Below are 17049 nucleotides of genomic sequence, written 5' to 3'. Positions count from 1 at the left end.
AAACTTTCCACATGATCCCATGTCCATAACATTTGCAAAAAGATCATTTTGTATTTCTTAAAGAGGGCCTCCCCACAAAATTGTGTGCACTTTAGGTAGGATGAACAACTGTCCCTATTTTAGCATTAAAAGTCCCTTATCTGGCCAGGCACGGTGGCTCACGCCTGTAATCCCAGCACTTTGGGAGGCCGAGGCAGGCGGATCACGAGATCAGGAGACCGAGACCATCCTGGCTAACACGGTGAAACCCCGTCTCTACTTAAAAACAAACAAACAAACAAACAAACAAACAAACAAACAAAAAAAGCGGGGCGTGGTGGCTGGCTCCTGTAGTCCCAGGTACTAGGGAGGCTGAGGCCGGAGAATGGCGTGAACCCGGGAGGCGGGGCTTGCAGTGAGCCGAGATCGCGCCACTGCACTCCAGCCTGGGAGACACAGCGAGACTCCGTCTCAAAAAAAAAAAAAAAAAAAAAAAAATTCCCTTATCCTAGGAGACTCCTCAGTCCCCGGCAAACCCAGGGCAATTGCCCACCCTAGTTTCAGGCTCCACAAACATTTGGCCCACACTGGGATGAGGGTGAGGGAGAAAGGGAATCCTTTTCTGCCTCACTTCCTGGAAATGTGTAGGGGCGTGAGCTATGGGGCGAGGGGGCCCTCTCCTCCAGCTCCAGTCCTGGAGTTGTGGCGCTTCTGTTTGTTTCCTTGGCAACAGGGAAAGGAAACCCCCATTTAGGAGGCCGGGGAGGCCCCAGCAACCACACACACACAGAGACACACAGACTCACACGCGGCCGCCCACACGCAGTCGCCTGCGTCAGCACCAGCCGTCAGGCCCTCGCTGCCCGCCTGCGGGGTGTGGAGTGGGGAGAATAGCCCCGCCTGAATCCAGTCCGACTACCCGCCCCTACTGATTTGCCTAGGACGCCGCCGGCCCACATGGCCCCACCCACGCCTCTGTCCCCACCCCCCCACCGCCCCCGGCCGCGTTCCCCCCTTAACACCTTCCCCCAGGTGGTGAGGGGCCAAAGCTGGGGGATGGAAAAGAGAAAGGAAGGAGATGTCACTGCTGAATTTCTGCTGAATTTCCTTCTGCCTGCTGCCCGATTTCTATTTGACTGGCAATAGTCTGGTGTGTATTGTGACAGTTCAGGGAGCCTGAGACTCACAAGTGAGGTGGCGATTTGGGCCTGGTTGGGTGGGGGAGGTGGTTTGGAATGTCGGGAATGGAGCTCCTGGGGAGACTGTAGGATTTTGCTGTTGGATTGGGTTCCTTGGGATCTGGGTCGAAGAGGGAAAGAGTATATTTAACCTGGAGGCAGAAACCTGGGGTTTGGGCCTGCTTCTGTCACTTGTCAGCTGTGTGGCCTGGAGACAATCAGTTAGCCTGCCTAAGCCTCTGTCTCCTCAGCTGTAATATGCAGATAATGGTGCTTGCCTGTGCACCTCAAAGAAATTTGAGAAGGCTAAGGTAGTAACCTTGATTGTGAAAAGCTTGTCACCGGGGGGACCGGGGCAGGTGGGAGGGCTTGGTTACTACTTATCCAGTCGCCCCTCCAGCCCCGCTGGCTCAGTGAGCCCGGCAGCCACTTCCCGACTTTGTAGGAACCCATGCCAGTCCCTAAGTGGACCAGCTCTTTGACATCTGTCCAGTGTGGCTGCCCTGTCTCCCATGGCAGCGTGGCACTGAGCTGCAGTGCTGTCTTGGAGGTTTTGGCCCTGCCTGGCTGTGTGACTTTGGGCAAATCTTTCCTCCTCTGGCCTCAGAATTCCACTTATAAAGAAAGGGGCTTATTCGTCAGAGCCCAGGGGCCTCCTGGAAGTGGGCTGGGGGGATCAACCAGGCAGGGGCCTCAAGCTCCCTAAGTAGAGAAGCTCTGCCTCTGTCATTTAGTAGATTGTGCTTTTTGGGTGAGATTTCATTTAAGTGAGGGGGATCTCTGACTTTACAAATAGCTGTCATTCACTTGCTCCATCTAAGGGCCCGCTTCTCACCTGGCACCACCTATGAGCCTGCCTCATTCCCCCCTGCTGAGCCTGAGAAGAAATCTACTCAGCTGTGCTACCTCAGGTCAATTACAACCTCGTGGAGTTTGGGTTGTTTTTTTTTTTTTTCTTTTTTTTTTTTTTTTTTTGAGATGGAGTCTCACTCTGTCACCCAGGCTGGAGTGCAGTGACATGATCTCCTGCCTCAGCTCCCAGAGTAGCTGGGATTACAGGTGCATGCCATCACGCCCAGCTGATTTTTTGTATTTTTGGTAGAGATGGAGTTTTACCATGTTGGCCAGGCTGGTCTTGAACTCCTGACCTCAAGTAATCCACCCACCTCAGCCTCCCAAAATGCTGAGATTACAGGTGTGAGCCACTGCTCCCAGCCGGAATTTGGGTTCTTGACACATAAAATGCAGATAATAATACCTACCTCATAAGATTGAGGTGAAGATTAAATGGGATCACCTCCATATAGCCCCTAGCCTGGTTGCTGGCACATGGCAGCCCCTTAAAGAGTAGGCACGGTCTTCCACTGTCAAGGTTATAACTATCACCTGCACACGAGTGACTCAGCACTTCAATCATTGTTTAATACCCTGTAGTCAAAGGATGAATAAGACCCTCCCTCAAGAACTCACTGTAAAGAGATTCCCAAACCATGTCCCAGAATCTCTACGTCACCTCCACCTCCTCAGACCCTCCTCCAAAGAGTCGCCTCTCTCTGACTCCTACCTGTCCAGGGTTCTAGCCACCTGATGGTAAGATCTTGGCTTTCCGATTCAGGCAAACTCGTATTAAAATTTCAGTTCTGGCCGGGCGTGGTGGCTCATGCCTGTAATCCCAGCACTTTCGGAGGCTGAGGTGACCAGATCACCTGAGGTCAGGAGTTACATGGTGAAATCCCATCTCTACTAAAAATACAAAAAAATTAGCTGGGCTAATTTTTTAGTGGCGCATGGTTGTAGTCCCAGCTACTCGGGAGGCTGAGGCAGGAGAATCGCTTGAATTCAGGAGGTGCAGGTTGCAGTGAGCTGAGATTGTGCCATTGCACTCCAGCCTAGGCGACGGGCGAAACTCCATCTCAAAAAAAAAAAAAAAAAAAAAAAAAAATCCAGTTCTGTTACTAACCATATGACCTTAGACAAGTGATTCTCAATAGGGGGTAATTTTATCCCCCAGGGGATGTTAGGCAATGCCTGAAGATATTTTTGATTGTCATAACTGAGAGTGGAAGTGCTACTGGCCTAAAGTCGGGAGAGGCTAGGGATGTTACAAACCATCTCAGAGTACAAAGAACCTTCTCTGACAACAAAGAATTATCTGGCCCAAAATTCAGTAGTGCCAAGGTTGAGAAACCTGACCTTAAATGAATAATTTAACCTTTCTGGGCTTCAGTTTCCTCATCTGTAAAATAGGGCTATTAATAGTATCTACCTTGTAGAGCTATTGTATTGGTCCAACAAAATAATGCAAGTACCTAGTGCCTAATAGTGCCTAGTCCATAAATATTCCCTACACGAATGGTTCTTAGCATGCCTCTGGAATCCCTCCTGGCATCATCACTGGGCTGAACCCACCCGACCCTAGTTTGGCTTATTTCTTGCCAAGGCCAGTGCTCCTGACTCTTTCTTCACTGGTCTTGATGCTTTCCTTCTCTCCTTGACCTCAAGGCCTATCAAGCAGCTGGAAGCCTCTCCCTCAGGCCCCATCCCAGCACCAGGCCCCTGCCTCCACACTTCTCCCTTCCCGTCTCTCTTCCCCCTCTTTCCAGCCTTACCTCTAGTGGCTCCCCATGCCCCTTGGCAGGTCAGAGCACACTCAGCTCTTTCCCACTTCGGCACCTCTGCACAGACTTCCTCCAGCCAGAGTGGCAGAAGACAGAGAAGCATGTCCAGGATTTGGACCAGACTACCTGGTCCCAGTTCTGCACTGGGCCTGTTACTCACGGCCTAGTTTTAGGAAAGTCAGCCTCATCTGCAAAGCAGGGAAATAATTTCCAACCCATGAGGTTGTTGTATGGACCCAGTTGAGAATGTATGAAAACATGCAACAACTATAAAGATTGTTAAGATGTAAGTTATTCACTGTGTGAGCATTATTCTGCTAAATGTATGCATGTATGTATATGTGTGTGTGTGTATATATATATATATATACACATATATATGTAATTTTTTTTTTGAGACAGGGTTTCACTCTTGCTCAGGCTGGAGTGCAGTAGTGCAATCACAGCTCACTGCAGCCTTGACCTCCCAAGCTCAGGTGATCCTCCCATCTTAGCCTCCTGGGTAGCTGGGACTAGAGGCACGTGCCACCACCCCCAGCTAATTTTTTTTTTAAGAGATGGGGTTTCACTATGTTGGCCAGGCTGGTCTTGAACTCCTGGGCTCAAGCAATCTGCAATCTGCCTGTCTCGGACTCCCCAAGTATTGGGATTATGGGTGTGAGCCACCATGCTCAGCCTCTGCTTTATATTTTTATTTCCATAGCTCCTACCGTGTTCTAACAAACTATAACTTTGTCTTTGGTTTATTGACTGTCTCCCTCCACTAGAATGTCAGCTCCATAAGGGTAGGGATTTTTGTCTGTTTTATTCACTGCTGCATCCCTGGTGTCTAGAATAGTTCCTGGTATATAGTAGATGTTCAATAAATATTTGTTGAATGAATGAATTCTCTGTGTATAAGGCAGTTCTGTAAAGCCCCTAAATCTACCTTCTCCAAGAAGCCCTCCTTCAAATGTATGTAACCTTATTTAGTTATTGCACATCCCCATTTTACAGATGATGAAACTAACGCTGGAAAAACTTGTCCAGAGTCACTGACCTGAAAAGTGGCAGGGCCAGATGCATTTGTTTATCCAAGAAACCCTGAGAGGGCTGGGCATGGTGGCTGGCATCCGTGATCCCAGCACTTTGGGAGGCTGAGGTGGGAGGATCACTTGACTCCAGGAGTTCAAGACCAACCTAGGCAACATAGTGAGACCCCATCTCTTAAAAAAATAAAGAGGCTGGGTGCGGTGGCTCATGCCTGTAATCCCAGCACTTTGAGAGGCCAAGGCAGGCAGATCATCTGAGGTCAGGAGTTCGAGACCAGCCTGGCCAACATGGGGAAACCCTGTCTCTACTAAAAATATAAAAATTAGCTGGGTGTGGTGGTGGGTGCCTATAATCCCAGCAACCCTCGAGGCTGAGGCAGGCAAATCGCTTGAACATGGAAGGCAGAGGTTGCAGTGAGCCGAGATTGTGCCACTGCACTCCAGCCTGGGCAACAGAGCGAGACTCCAACTCAAAAAAAATTAGAAACACCGAGTGCCTGCTGTGTGCCAGGTGTTAGGGAGACAGATGACCAAGACTTGGTCCTTTCTGTCCCTCACAGCACTTTCAGGAATGGGGGTCACAGAGGAAACACTAGGATGCTATAAGAACACAGAGGAGCCCCCCGACCCAATCAAGGTCATTGGTCTTCAAGATAAAGTGCCTAGGCCTGGTGCAGTGGCTCATGCCTGTAATCTCACACTTTGGGAGGCTAAGGTGAGGGGGCACTTGAGATCAGGAGTTCAAGACCAGCCTGGCCAACATGGTGAAACCTCATCTCTACTCAAAATACAAAAATTAGCCGGGCGTGGTGGCACACGCCTGTAATCCCAGCTACTCAGGAGGCTAAGGCAGGAGAAGCGCTTGAACCTGGGAGGCAGAGGTTGCAGGGAGCTGAGATTGTACTGTTGCTCTCCAGCCTGGGTGACAAGAGCAGAACTCTGTCTCAAAAAAAAAAAAAAAAAAAAAAAAAGCTCAAACCGTCCGTTGGACCCAACCACTGCATTCTGATTTCACTCATGCATGCTCCAGCTCCCAGACTTCTGGGATCCCTTTGGAATTCATCCAATTCAGAGTCCTCCACTGCTCTTTAATCATTTGTGCTTGTTGGTTTTGCTTCTCCCTCTGTCTTTCCCACTAGTGGGAGGCTCCCTTGAGAGCAAGCATAGTATTGCTATCACCCTGTGGCATAGTGTGCAGAACTCTTGCACACCCAGGAGCTCAGTCCCCGTCTTTGATAGCCACTCTGCCCATACTACAGGTAAGAAAACTGAGGTCCAGAGAATTCAGTAGCAGATCTAGCATCACTCAGCAGTTAAGAGGTAGGATTAGAATGTGGTCACCCTCTAGCCGCCACTCCCATCACCTCTCACCTCCAGCAGGCTCAGCTCCTCTGGACCTGGCTGCTGCTTCTGGGTTGGTGATTTTTGCCCTGGCAAAGGGAGAGCAGACTTATGACATCTGGAGTCCAGAGTTAGGATTGAATATTCAGGATAAAGTTTCACTTTGAAGTTCAGATTTAGGATTGAGGCCATTTTGAGGGTGGTGGCAGGGAACCTTTAGAAAGAGCTTGGAGTGAAATTTGGGGTGAAAGCCCTCCTTCTTTCTCCTGCACCTTTTCCACAAGATGGGGAGGTCTGGCCAGACACAGTGGCTCACACCTATAATCCCAGCGCTTTGGAAGGCTGAGGTGAGGATCATTTGGGGCCAGGAGTTATAGACCAAATTGGGCAACATAGCAAGACTCCATCTCTATCATAATAGCCTATAGTCTCAGCTACTCAGGAGGCTGAGATAAAAGAATCACTTGAACCCAGGAATTCAAGGTTGCAGTGAGCTATGATCCTGCCACCGCACTCCAGCCCGGGCGACAGACCAAGATTCTCAAAAACAGAGGGGGGAGGTCTAGGACAGGAAGCGTTAAGTGTGGTTTAGCTTTCCCAGCCTGGAAAGGAAGCCAGGCCAAGCAGCTGGGTAGGGGAAAAGGGGGCACTGAGTGCCAGGGAGGGGCTGAGGCAGTGGGAACAGCATGAACCCTTCCCTCACGTTTCACTGGCTTACCCCTCCTGCCTCTGCTTCTGGTGTGGAGAAGAACAAGACTTTTTATTGTCTGGGAAGCTGAGGGTGGGTGCCACGCCCTGGGGGAGAGAAGCCATATTCTGGGCCCCCTCATCCGGGTGCATCCCTAGTGCTCACCATGCTGCCCAGGCACCCTCACTGAGATGAGAACTTTCCTTGTTCCCCTCCCCTAATAACCAAAGTTCCTGCCTTAATCCCACTCCAGTCCCTCATCCACCCCGAGGCCAGGCTTCAGAACCCAGAACTGAGGGCCTGTCCAGCCCTGCTTTCCTTGTGTTTGAGGGAAGCCCTGATATCTTGGAGCTGTACAAGGTAGCAACATAATTTGATTTCCCTGGTTGCTCATCGGAGGATAAGCTGTGGGAGGCAGTTGGGCAGGGCATGCAGGCAGATGGGACCCAGGCCTCAATGCTGTCACCTCTTAGAGAGGATAAGGTGGGCCAGGCATGGTGGCTCACATCTGTAATCCCAGAACTTTGGGAAGCTGAGGCAGGCACATTAGCTGAGGTCGGGAGTTTGAGACCAGTTTGGCCAACATGGTGAAACCCCATCTCTACTAAAAATAAAAATAAAAAAAAAATTAGCTGGGCATGGTGGCAGGTGCCTATAATCCCAGCTACTCAGGAGGCTGAGGCAGGAGAATCTCTTGAACCCGGGAGGTGGAGGTTGCAATGAGCTGAGATCATGCCACTGCACTCCAGCCTGGGTGAGAGAGCAAGACTTCATCTCAAAAAAACAAAACAAAACAAAACAAACAAACAGAGGATGAGGTGGCTGGTGGGACCAGGATAGGGGCCAGGATGAGGGGAGGGGAGTGGAAGGCTTATCAAAAGGGTCCTTGGTGAGGCCTGAGGATGGAGGCTCCAGAGCCTGAGGTAGCAAACCCTGGGGACCTGAGTGATCTCGTTTTGTGAGAGAGCCTGGCCCCTCCCCAGAGCCAGCTGCAGAATGGACCTGGCCAGAGAGGAAAGTAGAGATGAGTATGGTGCTGGCCTTTGCAGCCAGCAAGGCTGTGGGGTCTTTGCTATTCCTGTCCCCCACTACCTTCTTGCCCCCCACTACCTTCTTTCTGGCTGAAACCAGGATAGAGACCCAACATTGGCTGTCCAGCCCCCAGCCCTGCTCCCCCTTTCAGGCCCCTCTGGGAACCACAGAAATCTGGGACCTAGTGTCTTGGCAACGTAATGAATGCACGCACAGCTCTGGTATCTGTTTTAAATTATCCATTAAAATAAGTACAGTTCTGGGGGAAAAAAATAAGTTGACTGGGTGCAGTAAGTAGTAGAAAGGGACTGAAGGGGGAAGGAACCCAGGCAGTGCTTGGGTCCAAAGGAAGGGGACAGGAGATGGAAGGGGCAGTGCCTGGCTCCTATTCTTGGCCTTCTTTAGGGGACTTCTTTAGGGGACTGTGGCTTGTTGCTTGGGTCTAAAAACGAATGCTTGGCTTTGAAGAGAGATAGATTGGGGCAAAAGAAAGAAAAAAAGGGACCCCCAAACTCCTTGATCCCTGGTCCCAAACTGGGGGCATAAAGGAACTCAGGTTCCAGAACTTTGCTCCCCCCAGGGAACCCAGGCATTCCTTCTCCACCCCACTCCTGGCACACTGAGATGCAGCTCTGAATGGGCTGCCCACGTGTGGAGGGGGGTTGGGGTGACTCACTATTACTACTGGGAGGACAGGGGGAGCCAGTGGTGGAAGAAGGGTGAGTCACACTGATGGGCACCAGCCTCGGCCCTCCCCCCACTTTCCTGGCTCCCAGCCCTGCCTATCTGACCCTCTCCCTTGCTTTGCGCCCACTTCCCTCTCTTTCTCCCCGACCCTTTTGCCCACCCACTCTCCCTCCTTGGCTCTGCCCTCTAGCCCAGAAGGTCTGAGGCAATGGGGGCAAGCTTGGAGCCGACAGTGCTGAGCAGGCAGGAGCCAAGAGAGGGGAAGCTTGAGCCTCACGCAGTTAGGGGTGCGCTGGAGAGGGTGGGGCCCGACTCCGCCACACCCCAACGGTCCTTCCCCCTCCTCACTACTCCCGCCCCCACCCCCAATGGATCTGGGACTGCCCCTTTAAGAGTAGTGGCCCCTCCTCCCTTCAGAGGAGGACCTATTAGAGCCTTTGCCCCGGCGTCGGTGACTCAGTGTTCGCGGGAGCGCCGCACCTACACCAGCCAACCCAGATCCCGAGGTCCGACAGCGCCCGGCCCAGATCCCCACGCCTGCCAGGAGCAAGCCGAGAGCCAGCCGGCCGGCGCACTCCGACTCCGAGCAGTCTCTGTCCTTCGGCCCGAGCCCCGCGCCCTTTCCGGGACCCCTGCCCCGCGGGCAGCGCTGCCACCCTGCCGGCCATGGAGACCCCGTCCCAGCGGCGCGCCACCCGCAGCGGGGCGCAGGCCAGCTCCACTCCGCTGTCGCCCACCCGCATCACCCGGCTGCAGGAGAAGGAGGACCTGCAGGAGCTCAATGATCGCTTGGCGGTCTACATCGACCGTGTGCGCTCGCTGGAAACGGAGAACGCAGGGCTGCGCCTTCGCATCACCGAGTCTGAAGAGGTGGTCAGCCGCGAAGTGTCCGGCATCAAGGCCGCCTACGAGGCCGAGCTCGGGGATGCCCGCAAGACCCTTGACTCAGTAGCCAAGGAGCGCGCCCGCCTGCAGCTGGAGCTGAGCAAAGTGCGTGAGGAGTTTAAGGAGCTGAAAGCGCGGTGAGTTCGCCCAGGTGGCTGCGTGCCTGGCGGGGAGTGGAGAGGGCGGCGGGCCGGCGCCCCTGGCCGGCCGCAGGAAGGGAGTGAGAGGGCCTGGAGGCCGATAACTTTGCCATAGTCTCCTCCCTCCCCGGAACTGCCCCCAGCGGGTGACTGGCAGTGTCAAGGGGAATTGTCAAGACAGGACAGAGAGGGAAGAGGTGGTCTCTGGGAGAGGGTCGGGGGTGATATAAGGAATGGTGGGGGTATCAGGGACAAGTTGGGGCTGGGGCCGGCCTGAATTCGGTCAGATTGGGATTTGCCAGCTATTTGGAGCCCGGGGGAGGGGCTTGAGCAAAACAGAACTAGCCCTGCCAGCTCGAAGAACCCTGGGCACCCAGGACACATCGGAGTGGCAGAAAGGGTCCTGTTAGAACTTTGTTGGCGGGCTTGGCACTGTGCCAGCTTTGCCCAAGCTGGCTCTGAAAACACGATGCCCACTAAGACATAACTCTCAAGTTGGCATCTGTCCAGCGTGTTGGAGCGAGGTCAGGAAGGCAGGGCAATCCCCCTTTTCCCTCCCAAGGGCTTGGCGGTGGCCCCCTCAGCATGACCTTGTCCTGGGTTCTAAGGGTTGGGAAGTTCTCCCTCACTCTGCCACTCTGCGTGTCTGGGACCTTCCTTGGGCTCTGACAGGCCCACCAAAAGAGCTCCGGGAGATGAGAGATCGGCTCCCCCGCAGCTCCCACAGCCCTTGGCCTGCTTGGCCCAGGAATGCAAGGGAGGGAGGGAGGCAGAGGGCAGAGGCTCCCAGCTCAGGAAGTTGTGTTATGCCCAGGTCTGGCCGCACTCCTCCCTTGGCCCTCTGCCTAGTGTCTTCGAGGGTTGGGGGCACTGTCCTTCCCTCCTTGGGGTGAGCCACTTTCATTTTCCCAGCCGGGCCAGGCAGTCTTTGCTCGGGCCCATCCTCTTAGCTGCTGATGTTTTGATCTTTGTCTTATTGAAGTGCTGGAATACAGTGACATTTTTGAAATCCAGCCGTTGGAAGATTCAGGCCACTCCCACTTTACCCACCCCTGCCCCACCCTACCCCACCCTACTCAACTGCACCTTCTTTTCTAAAAAAGCCTTTGGGAGCTTGGAAGTATAGGCCCTCTCTTCCAGCCCCATCAAAATTTGTTTCCCTTCTTCCTGCCTTCCCTTTCTCTATGCAGACCCAGGCCAAGAGCACTAAGGGTGCTTGGAGATCCGTAAAGGGCTGTTGGCTTTGACTTCTTCTTTCTCTTTTATCATCTACTCCAAACTTCTGCTCTTCCTAGAACCCTTTGCTAGGTGTGGTTTTGTTGCCCAGGCTGGAGTGCAATGGCACAATCTCGGCTCACTGCAACCTCCGCCTCCCAGGTTCAAGTGATTCTCCTGCCTCAGCCTCCCGAATAGCTGAGATTACAGGCATGTGCCACCATGCCGGGCTAATTTTGTATTTCTAGTAGAGATGGGGTTTCTCCATGTTGATCAGGCTAGTCTTGAACTCCCAACCTCAGGTGATCCACCTGCCTCAGCCTCCCAAAGTGCTAGGATTACAGGCATGAGCCACCACGCTGGGCCCATCACCCTTCTTTCTGAAGAGTCAATGGAAGTTGTGTGTAGGAAGACAGGCTCAACGGTTTTTTTTTTGTTTTTTTTTTTTTGAGACAGGGTCTTACTCTGTTACCCAGACTGGAGTGAAGTGGTGCGATCTTGGCTCACCACAACCTCTGCCTCCCAGGCTCAAAAGATTCTCCTGCCTCAGCCTCCTGAGTAGCTGGGATCATAGGCGTGTGCCACCACACCCGGCTAATTTTTTTTTTTTTTTAATTTTTAGTAGAGATGGGGTTTCACCATGTTGGCTAGGCTGGTCTCAAACTCCTGACTTCAAATGATCCACCCGCCTCGGCCTCCCAAAGTGCTGGGATTACAGGTGTGAGCTACCATGCCCGGCCATCAACCTTTATTTTGTTTTTTTGAGACGGAGTCTTGCTTTGTTGCCCAGGCTGGAGTACAGTAGTGTGACCTCAGCTCACTGCAACCTCTGCCTCCCGGGTTCAAGCCATGCTCCTGCCTCAGCCTCCCAAGTAGCTGGGACTACAGGTGCCTGCCACCACGCCCGGCTACTTTTTGTATTTTTAGTAGAGACGGGGTTTCACCATGTTGGCCAGGGTGATCTCGAACTCCTGACCTCAAGTGATCTGCCTGCCTCAGCCTCCCAAAGTGTTGGGATTAGAGGCGGGAGCCACTGCGCCTGGCTTCTTTTTTTCTTGAGATAGGGTTTCACTCTGTTACCCAGGCTGGAGTGCAGTGGCAAGGTCATGGCTCACTGCAGCCTCTACCTCTCTGGCTCAAGCCATCCTCCCGCCTCAGCCTCCTGAGTAGCTGGGACCACAGGCAGGCACCACCACCCACAGCTAATGTTTTTGTATTATTTTGTAGAGATGGGGTTTTGCCATGTTGCCCATGGTCTTGAACTCCTGGGTTCAAGCAATCCTCCTGCCTCGGCCTCCCAAAGTGCTGGGATTACAGGGCATGAGCCACTGTGCCCAGCCTCAAATTTTATTTCTGCTGAAAGAGACCACACCTGTCCTTTTCTTTATTTTTATTATATTTTTCAGAGACAGGGCCTTGCCCTGTTGCTCAGGCTAGAGTGCAATGGTACAATCATAACTTGCTGCAGCCTGGAACTCCTCCTGGGCTCAAGCGATCCTACCGTCTCAGCTTCTAGAATAGCTGAGACTAAGGGCAGGCACCACCACGCTTGGCTAATTTTTTTTTTTTTGCTTTTTGTTTGTAAAGATGGAAACTTGCTATGTTGCTCAGCTGGTTCCGAAGTTTTGGCCTCAAGCAATCCTCCTGCCTCGGCCTCCGGAAGCACTGGGATTACAGGCATAAGCCACCAGGCCTGACGCCAGGCCTGTCTTTTTTCTACTAGTGATATGAACAATTTAGTTAGCAAGACAGATAGGAAGCAAGGAAGGGGAGACCCAGAGAATTCGTTGCATTCTAAACTAGTCCACTCATCTACCAAAGCCCTGTGAAGGACATTTTTAGCAGTTTTAGCAGTTTTCTGGTCAAAACTTTGATCGGGAAACAGGTTGAGTGGATTCGATATTCTCTTGCTCACCCAGCCACGCCAGTTTGTCTCCTCTGCCTCCTAGTGCAGCTGTCGAGGCCTGGGACACCAGGCGGGTATGTGCGCACGTGGGGCAGGGCGGAGGTGGTGTGTGTACTTGTTATATTTAGCCACCTGCCTCTGTTCTCCCCCACTGATCCTGGCTGGGAAGGCTGGGCTTCCGGAAAAGAGAGGTGGATTTGCACACCTGGATCCCAAGCTGATGAAGACAAAGGGGACTCAGACTGGGGTGTCTGTCCTCTTCTATGCCCACAGTAGGAGGAGCCAGGATTGGTTACTCCCTGCTGGGTCTGCTGTGCTCAGGGTGAGGTAGAGAAGTGGGTAGAGTAAAGAATTTGGGAGACGAAAAAAGGCATTTTCCCAACCCCTCCCACCAAAGCCTAGAGAGAAGGTGTTGTCTGGTTTAATGTTTAATTAGAGCTCAGAGTTCAGGGCCAGATTTGGAGTTGGGATGGAAAGTTGTTTTTAAGACCCTGTAGCAATTTTTGACCCAGCCTGGGTACCTCAACCACACTCAGGAGTTTGGGGGACCTTCTGTTGGGCTGGATTATAGGCTCCAAGAAGAAACCCCTTTCACCAATACTCTCTCTCTCTCTTCTTTTTTTGAGACAGGGTCTTGTTCTGTTGCCCAGGCTGGGGTGCAGTGGCATGATCACAGCTCACTGCAACGTCAGCCTCACAGGCTCTGGTGATTCTCCCACCTCAGCCTCCTGAGTAGCTGGGATTACAAGTGTGTGCCACCATGCCCAGCTAATTTTGTTTTTCTTTTTTTTTTTTGAGACGGAGTCTTGTTCTGTTGCCAGGCTGGAGTGCAGTGGTGCGATCTCGGCTCATTGCAACCTCCACCTCCCAGGTTCAAGCGATTCTCCTGCCTCAGCCTCCCGAGTAGCTGGGACTACAGGCACATGCCACCACGCCCAGTTAATTTTTGTATTTTTAGTAGAGTTGGGGTTTCCCCATGTTGGCCAGGATGGTCTTGATCTCTTGACCTCGTGATCCGTCCACCTTGGCCTCCCAAAGTGCTGGGATTACAGGTGTAAGCCACTGTACCCGGCCACTAATTTTTATATATTTTGTAGAGATGGGGTTTCACCGTGTTGCCCAAGCTGGTCTCGAACTCCTAGGCTCAAGTAATCCACCTGCCTTGGCCTTGGCCTCCCAAAGTGCTGGGATTTATAGGCATGAGCTACCGCACCTGGTACACCCTGCCCCTTCTCTATCTCTTTCTAGTCTGTAGCCCAAGGGATTTGGATACCCAAGTGCAGGCAGAATGGGAAGGTTGTAAGCACCAGGGAAGCCTGTCTGGAGTCCAGGCTTGCAGCTGGGCCCCACCCCAGGCAAGGCAGCTGGGTGGATGACTCAGATGCTGCCCCCCTCCCTCCCACCCTGGTGGCTTTACAGAAGACAGCAGGAGACAGGGTGGAGACAGCAGTTGTCTTAAAGGGAGGAGTGGTGGTCTGAATGTCTACCTCTTCTGCCCCCCTCCCCATTGCATCCTGGAGTCCCTTGCCTGGCTCCTTCCTGAGACCCTCTGGTGGTGTCTGGACACATAGCTCTCTCTGGACAGGTAACATACACAAGTAATTAGAATCCACAGTTGAGTTCAGAGTTATGGATTGGGCTGCAGGATAGTGCCAGGGTCTGTGCCTTCCCATGTGAAACTGATGGAGGAAGGCTGAGTCAGAAGTGGGGAGATCCCAGGCCCACAAAGCAGAAGCGCTACTTCCACCCCAACAAGGCCCTGGTGCTTGACAACTTCCTGGATTGCCCACTGTTGCAGCCCCAGTGTGGACAGGCAGGGAGATGCAGGCTCCAGTTCATGTAGGCTCTGATCAAGACAAGAACAGCAAAGGCCACAGAGGCACAGATGCTTGTCCCATGTCACACAGTAAAGGGGTCAGCACTTGAGCGCAGGACTTATGACTTCCAGCTGGGTGTGCTCTTACCATTAAGCCTCACTTCTCTAGCTTGGGGGACAGGTTGGAGGGAGGATCTAGAGGGTGAGGTAAGGTGAAGTCAGGTAGCTGAGGCTCACTTCTGCAGCCTGGAAACTCTGCTCTGGGGCCAGTGACACCTTAGTGCTCTATGGCCATACTTCGTGGCTTATGCCTGTAATCCCAGTGCTTTGGGAGGCTAAGGCAGGAGGATCACTTGAGGCCAGGAATTTGAGACCAGTCTGGGCAACATAGCAAGACCCCCCTTCTGTACAAAAAAATTAGCCAGTCAACACCTGTAGTCCAGCTGCTTGGGAAGCTGAGGTGGGAGGATCACCTGAAGCCAGGAGTTTGAGGCTATTGTGAGCTATGACTGCACTACTGCACTCTAGCCTGGGAGAGAGAAAGACCCTGTCTCTGAAAAAGAAAAAAACAAAACAAAACTCTGCTGTCCTGCAGGGCCTGTTAGCATATGATCGATAGCCTTTGCTCCAGCCTATACCTGGACCCAGGACACCTGCCAGCCGCTCAATCGGGAGACGGTCAGAGCTCTGGGAGGCTGGTGATTCTTGTCTTGAGACTATCTTGAGACTTGTCATGGGAATTGTCCACCCGGATTGAAAGGAGGCTGTGCCTTTTGGCAGACCCATTAGGTTAATGGGGTTGGAGACCTTTGAGGATGCATGGGCCCTGGGCTTTATCTGAGGGTATCTCCTGGTGTTACCTCTCCAACCCTCCACCACCAAATCCATTCTTTTTTTTTTTTTTTTTGACAGTGTCGCTCTCTGGCCCAGGCTGGAGTGCAGTGGCATGATCTTGGCTTACTGCAATCTCCACCTCCCAGGCTCATGTGATCCTCCCACCTCAGCCTCCCAAGTAGCTGGGACTATAGGCACGTGCCACATGCTCGGCTAATTTTTCTATTTTTAGTAGAGACCAGGTTTCACCATGTTACTCAGGCTGGTCTTGAACTCTGGGGCTTAAGCAGTCCACCCACCTTGACCTCCCAAAGTGCTGAGAGCCACTGAGCCTAGCCCAAATCCACGTTCTGATTCAAAGGGAAAGAAGAAGGGTGCAGCTAAACCTGGGGGGTGAGAAGTACTTAAAAAGCCCAAGAGAAACAAAAGAGAGAATAATTCCTCACTAGGACCCCCTATTGCCTTCCCACTATTGGTGCCCTTGCTTGGCACTTCCCCTGGCCTCCAGGAGTCTGAGACTTACTCTTCCATGGATGTGCCCATTGCCCCCACTTCCAGGTCCACCCCCCACTGATTCGGTAGCTTAGTGTCTGCGCTGAAGCCCAGGACAGCTGGATGGACAACTGGTAGATCCCTTCACCTACCAACTGTGCTTTCTGCTCCCCTCCCCCTTGCTTCCCTCCTCCCCAGCCCCTCGCCACCCCTAGCAGCTGCAGCAGCCAAGACCAAGTCTTCAGAGGCCCAGACACAAGGGCAGGGTTCATTCCATTCTCACCTCCTTGGGGTCCCAGTGTACTGATAGGCCGAACTCTAATATTATAGGAGATCTCTGGAAGATTGCAGGGTCTCTTATCCCTCAATAAGGGGCAAGGCAAGCCGGGCGCAGTGGCTCACGCCTGTAATCCCAGCACTTTGAGAAGCCGAGGGGAACAGATCACTTCAGGTCAGGAGTTAGAGACCAGCCTGGCCAACATGGTGAAACCCTGTCTCTACTAAAAATACAAAAATTAGCCAGAAATCGCTTGAACCCAGGAGGCAGATGTTGCAGTGAGCTGAGATCACGCCACTGCACTCCAGCCAGGGCGACAGAGCAAGATTCCGTCTCAAAAAAATAATACTAATAATAAATAAATAAATAAGGGGCAAGGTAGTCCACCAACAAAATGACAGGCAGTGTGATATAGTGGACACCCTAGCCCTCGGTGCCCTTAGTTCTGTGCGTGGCCCTTTCCCTAAATTGCTGTGTGACCTTGAGCAAATCGCCTCCCCTTTCTGGCTTTCCTTAGCTGTAAAAGAAAGGGATTGGAGCGGAAAGTCTCCAGAGACCTTTTAGGTTCCAAAGTAGTACAGTGACCCACAAAGTGAGAAAACAGTCTTCTAAAATACCAAGTTATTAATAGTAAAATCAAATATAAATAATGTGAATATAGTTAATAGCTAATGTTGTTCTCAATAGAAATGTTTCCCACAAGCTGTGGAATTAAACATACTACCACATTTCTCTATTTCCCCGTGAAAGTTTGTTAGAAATGGTTAAATTGTGACATTACCCTCTTGGCAAATGTTTTGTTTTCATTGCTACTAGGAAAGGACAACTCGTTTTCGATGCCTCTCCCTTCTGGACGGTGGAAAGGGCTGTGTCATAGAGTAGGAAAGGGAGATGCGGCACAGGAATGGCTCCCATTGACCCGTGTTGGGG

At 52.2% G+C, this 17049-nt stretch overlaps 1 protein-coding gene across 10 annotated transcripts in view; it reads left to right on the top strand.

The window, feature by feature from the left end:
- The window catches only part of LMNA (lamin A/C), a 57485-nt gene that overhangs the window by 23088 nt on the left and 17348 nt on the right, over window positions 1–17049 (top strand). For 7 of the 10 annotated variants that reach the window (XM_063694128.1, XM_063694131.1, XM_063694119.1 and 4 more), the window contains one exon: window positions 8972–9576. In XM_063694128.1, the coding sequence (XP_063550198.1) occupies window positions 9221–9576 (356 nt within the window). In that variant the 5' untranslated portion in view covers window positions 8972–9220. Of the gene's footprint in view, window positions 1–949; window positions 1130–8549; window positions 8587–8971; window positions 9577–17049 lie in introns of those variants that run through there. The other 3 variants (XM_055361821.2, XM_063694124.1, XM_063694135.1) reach the window with 3 other exon arrangements.

Source organism: Gorilla gorilla, chromosome 1 (assembly GCF_029281585.2).
Source record: "Gorilla gorilla gorilla isolate KB3781 chromosome 1, NHGRI_mGorGor1-v2.1_pri, whole genome shotgun sequence".
NCBI classification, from domain to species: domain Eukaryota; kingdom Metazoa; phylum Chordata; class Mammalia; order Primates; family Hominidae; genus Gorilla; species Gorilla gorilla.
The sequence above is the reverse complement of the archived record's forward strand: the minus strand, read 5'-3'. Positions and strand labels throughout refer to the sequence as shown.